The following is a 5,265-nucleotide window of genomic DNA, read 5'->3' as shown; positions in this document are numbered from 1 at the left end:
AAAGACTGCCCGGCAGTTCCGGTATTGGATCGATGAGAACATTGTCGAAATTGCGCCCTTGGACCTGGACGAGCCGGAGACCAAGGCCGTTTTGCGGCAAGGGCGATGCGGCAAGGAGGATTGTCAGGCACTCAATCATGGACGGTCCAAGATGGTTTCAAAAGTCATCTTCATGGATGGCAAATATCGTGGCTCCGAGGGCTGGCAGCGCATCCTGCCGTGGTCTACCAAACTGGCCCAGGCTACCGAGAAGGACACATCAGAAAACAGAATGAGATGGATCATTGTGGAGAGGATACTGACCTTTTCTCTGCGGTGGGAGGGCCCCGATGACGAGGGAGTTACCTTGGCTCGACGAAAAGTGCCGGAGATGCCCACACGGCAAATGGTATTTCAGACAAGATAGAAGGGGATGGTATCCTTCTCTTAGTCAACTCCCTGGCGACTTACACGGAATTCCATGGCAGCAGCTCAAGACGGTTTCGCGACTGCCGGCTTTGCGCAGCATAGCCTGAAGCCATAACTGCACTGACTTTTTGAAATTTTGCACGCTCAATTCGACTTAATTACGCTCTAGCTTCGGTTCGACGGCACATACTCAGCGGAAGCCCCTTGCTACTTCATTTGGATATATTGGCACTCATCTCTTGCGAAGTCTCTCTCGAGAGAAAAGGCACCATTTGGTTACACACAAGCAAATAGTGCGACGTTTAGAGATACGGGCGGAATCGCACATGGTCTCACCCAGCCGTTCCTTACAGCGTTACACGGACCGCCAGGGAATTTATCATTTATCAAGCTCACTTTATCACTCATTTACGCCGTAAAACATGAGTTCGGGTCAACTGTCTGCCGAAAGCTTCATCGTACGACACTCTCAGCTGCGATTGTCCAATCAACTTGGCAAGCATTCCGGTGCCGATGGACCGGAAGACGTGGTGGAATGAGGGACTTGGCTGCTGGCCTGGATAGGACAAGCGAACCAGGGCCACAATTTATACGCTGTCGATACTTTGTGTTCAATCGACGCGAGTCTGCACAAACGAGGCAACGCTTCCCCGGGTCCAAGGTCCTGCAGGAAATGCGACATATCGGCAGAGAATGAAATGGCGAAAATGAATGATGGACTTTCAGGAATGGCAGTGTGAAGGTATTTTGATTTCTCTGCATTTGTCTCCTACTCTCTACTCTGCTTGGTATAATATTTCTTGTACGGGAACTTCTTCACATGTTTGGGTTCATGGATGGGAACGAGATTGCTTTTTTTTCTTCTGGTGGAAAGGAGTTACTACACTTCCCTTTGGGGTAACATAGGAGTCACCGGGCAGGCAAAGAACAGACATGGAAGAAATTGGCAGACTAATAAGCCCTTCGCAGGGACGCAATGTACGAGTTTGATGAGTTTATGGTTCAGCAAGGGGAACTGCTTCAAGGAGGGTTTTCTCCGTTTGTTGCATGATGTTTGGGCTGTTGAGGCGGCTCAGATGGAATCTGATGGACTGGAGTACGGTGGTGTGTTTGCACAATGGAAAGCTAGTTTGATTTGGTATGTCTACGCCTGTCTATGTATGGGAAACCAAGTAATAACACATGACTGGATATCGATTGCAGTGCCTCGTGCTTCTTGCCAGCGTGCCCGTGACACATCATGTTTCACCTCTTGATTGCATTGAGCAGAGGCTCCCCCTTGTCCCATCTCTCAAGGTTCTGGAAAATTACGTCTGCTATCCTCTGGGTCAGCTTGTAAGACCGCCAGCTGATGTGTGGGGTGATGAAGACGTTGGGCGCCTTCCACAGCGGGTGTCCTGTGGGCAATGGCTCTGGCTCCGTGACATCGAGAGCAGCTCCGCGCAAGAGCCCCTGTTCAAGAGCCTCAATCAGGGCGGGGGTGTCGACGATGGGGCCTCGGGCGACGTTGATGAGATAGGGCTTCTTCTTGCTGAGGATCTGAAACTGCTCCGCGCCGATACAGTGTCTGGTCTGGGGGTTCATGGGGAGGCTGAGGACGACGACGTCGAGGTCCTGGCTGAGAAACTCGTTGACGGCTTCCGGGCCGGAGCCGGAGAACCACTTTGCCGGAATAAGACCGTCCGGGTCGCCGGTGCCGGGGACGATGTACTCGTGGAGCTTCCTGGACTCCGGGGTCGGTCTGGGGTTTGCGGTCTGGACGTATATCTCCATGCCGAGGGCGCTGGCGAGACGGGCGACTTGGCGGCCGATTGAGCCGTAGCCCATGATGCCCCTGTTTTTGCTTGCATGAGCTTTCAATGAGTCTTGTATTGGTTTCAACGAGAACTTACATGCGGAGGCCCACGGAGTCTGTGACGGGTTGGTCGAGGCTGGTGCTGCCCTTTTTCCATTCCTCGCGCTCTGCTTGCTTCATAAAGGTCTGAAAATCATGAGTGTGGGCGAGCCAGGCACCGATTGCCCACTCAGCCATCTGAGGTCTAAGCATTTACGATATCACGCTGTCAGCCCTGGTCTCTCTACGCCGCCCAAACGAACACCATATCGGCGACAAACGGGCGAGAGCGATGGAACAAGGAGAAAAAGACCCACGGGTGAACTCCGCTGGTGCAGGCAAAAGCCACATCCTTATTCAAGAAGACGTCGTGCTCGAGCCATGCATCCCACCCGGCGGACCCCAGCTGGACGAACTTGACGTCCTTGAGCTTGTCGGCGCGAGGCGGCCGGAAGAGCGCGGCGATGGTGACGCCGTCCCAGATGTCGTCGGGCAGGGCGTCTACGGCGCGGGAGTCGCCGCCGATGGAGGCGATCTCGCAGCGGATGCGGAGCTGGGGGAAGCGCTTGGCGAGGGTGTCGAGGAAGCCGTTGGGGAGCGGGGAGGGGAAGACGATGAGGAGCTTGTCTTTTTCCGTGATGGCCATCTTTGGGGTTGGATTGTGCGATGCGAGAGGGGGGAAATAATATCAGGAGAGAGTTGCTGTTAAAAGTGATTGGAGGGAGGCTGGAGTGTTATAGTGTTATGGTGTTATATAGGAATCGTGTTGTTCGTATAAGACCTAGTGAACTTTATCGGTCGGGCTCGGGGCGCGAAGGAGGTGTGAGAACCGCGGTGGGGGGAGTGAAGGTGGGAAAATGCGTATCTGAGATGCCAAGTATGGGAACTGATAGGGCAGCTCACATCAGATTCATGCGTATTTTGTCACTTTGCTCCCTGTGAAGGTAATCTGTCTACTGCTGTTCGGCTTGTTCTATAAAGTCCGATGGCTGTAGGAGTTATGTATGTGAGGTGTTGGCTGTATGTCCGGGGGGTGCGGTGTTGTCAGCACCAGTTGAAGCCCTCTCGGCAATCGTTGAGACTAACGAAACGGTTTGTAAACGAGCCGGCTCGGACACGTTGAAGTTTGGTTCAGCTATAGCCTGAGGGTTAATTATGTTGATTGAAAGAAGGTTGACATTGGTTATAATCAATGAGTGTCAAGATTGTCCGTTTCTATTAGGAAGTATTCCGTATTTAGCAGCAAAAAGCACGCCTTAGACGGGTCTCCGCCCTTCCCGAAAGCACACACGCATCACCTCAGACAAGTCATATAGATCAGGCAATCAGGTACAGCGTATCGTGCATGTGGCGTAGACGTTTTCATGCCAAAACAGAAGAAATTATGCTCATTATAGGAGAGGCTTTGCTCGAAACGGCAAATTCTGCGAGCCAAATTGAGGCTTGATGGGCGTTTTCGACTATAATATGGTAGCTTTTCAGATACATAGGTTTTAAGGGTAGCTTAAAAGTAGCTGTGCTGGTGAATCCTGGATGGTTATTTTTCTTTCTAGAGTTTCTTTGGTTGTTTGTTTACTCATCTATTCATTTAATCTGACGAACATTCTCTTCCTACCTATTCTTCGACTCATGTGTAGTTTTTGGGCAAAATTGTTGCAATTTGGAACACATCGTCTCCCTTCAAGTTGTTGCCTGGTGCGAGAGAAACTGCCAAGTGTTGCTAAAAGATGAGCCCTTTCAAAAGCCAATAAGCCCAGCCCATCATTTCCCTTTTGTGTGAGATTTTAACTCGAATCCTTTCGATCCTGTCGATTTTACAAATGTCCCAACTCCGCACCCACCTCAGCCCTACCTATCTATAGTAAGTATATTGGTAATCCTTTAGAAAAGGGGAATTGAGTAGGCGATCTTGGCGACTTCACAGGTTTTCTTCGGTCAACGTTCAAATAGGCGAATTTGAAACGTTGATTTGTTTTCGTCCTGGAGACACACGTAATTAACCTCCTTTCAGACGAAAACCTAACAAAAGTTACGAGCCAGTCCCGTAAGAAGTAGCATGGACCAACAACATCCCGGAAGATAAATTATTACAAATGCTGTCACCCCGGTTGATGAACCTACGGCCTGGGCAGCAGCACGGAGCGGAACAGGACGCCGCTCTCTTTCTCCCTCTTCTACCGGCCCGCGCCGGAGGTTCCGCGACGTCTGGGTCCATAGACGTTCATTGCAAATAGGGATGGGGAGCGTTGACAAGACTTCACTCATTGATATGACAATGTGAGAAAGTACTAGTCCAAATCCGAATCCGATAGCTTCATCTATATCCGTATGTATCTGCCCAGGTAGAGGAAACCCATGGTGCTACTCCTATTCCCGTTCCCAAGTATTCAAAGCCCTTGCGGGTAGGCAACGTCGATTGTCAAAATTCGCCGTTTCCAAGTCACGTCTTTGTATCATAATCCTTCAGACCAAGCATTTCTCCCTAGTTCCCCTTCTTCGCATTTCGTCTCTGGCTCGAGGCCCTCGACCACGCGCCCGTAGGCGTCTTGAATCGTACAAAACTCAGCCCAGGCGTCGTCGCTGCTGCTGCACCTTGTGCCCTGCTCGGCAGGTTCCTGCCAACTCGCTCCCAGTCGCCGTTGGCGCTCCCCTTGCGGTGTTTCTCGTCCTCTTCATCGCTGCCGCCCATGGCTGATCCCGGCAGCATCATTGGCTTGGGCTGTGACTTCTTCATGGCGCCTTGGAGAGCGGCCCACGACTCGACCTGGCCGTTGATGGCTTCCTCAACGCAGTTGCACTCGTCTCCCGCCGGGCAAAATGTCTCGCCCGCAGCGTGCCACTCTGCAAGGCAGTCCTCGTGGAACGCGCATCCGCAGGACAGACACGGCGGGAAAAGAGCGTCCACAGGCTCCAAGCAGTATACGCAGCGGAGCTGGTTCTGCACACGGTGGCACCGGTCGCACGTTCCCACTGCTCCGCCAACTTTGGAATCCGATGATGTATATCGTAGAGGATCCAGCTGA

The 5,265-nt window shown here is 52.0% G+C and overlaps 3 protein-coding genes across 3 annotated transcripts; 1 reads left to right on the top strand and 2 right to left on the bottom strand.

The window, feature by feature from the left end:
* Nucleotides 1–151: 151 nt before the first annotated feature.
* BBK36DRAFT_9232 (hypothetical protein) lies at nt 152–515 on the top strand (the record flags this gene model as incomplete). Its single annotated transcript, XM_024898588.1, has 2 exons — nt 152–388; nt 468–515. 2 exons carry the CDS (start codon nt 152–154, stop codon nt 513–515), a joined length of 285 nt encoding a protein of 94 aa, XP_024744919.1.
* A 1,138-nt stretch (nt 516–1,653) lies between these two features.
* Nucleotides 1,654–2,888, bottom strand: BBK36DRAFT_1163821 (hypothetical protein; the record flags this gene model as incomplete). Its single annotated transcript, XM_024894584.1, has 3 exons — nt 1,654–2,242; nt 2,301–2,447; nt 2,560–2,888. 3 exons carry the CDS (start codon nt 2,886–2,888, stop codon nt 1,654–1,656), a joined length of 1,065 nt encoding a protein of 354 aa, XP_024744918.1.
* Nucleotides 2,889–4,724: 1,836 nt separating this feature from the next.
* On the bottom strand, nt 4,725–5,222 carry BBK36DRAFT_1163820 (hypothetical protein; the record flags this gene model as incomplete). The annotated part of the gene is made up of 1 exon (XM_024894583.1): nt 4,725–5,222. A coding segment is annotated over one exon (498 nt), but the record flags the coding sequence as incomplete, so codon positions are not given.
* Nucleotides 5,223–5,265: the final 43 nt, after the last annotated feature.

This window comes from Trichoderma citrinoviride (assembly GCF_003025115.1).
Source record: "Trichoderma citrinoviride strain TUCIM 6016 unplaced genomic scaffold BBK36scaffold_91, whole genome shotgun sequence".
Classification (NCBI taxonomy): Eukaryota; Fungi; Ascomycota; class Sordariomycetes; order Hypocreales; family Hypocreaceae; genus Trichoderma; species Trichoderma citrinoviride.
This window is presented reverse-complemented; position numbering and strand designations above follow the sequence as displayed.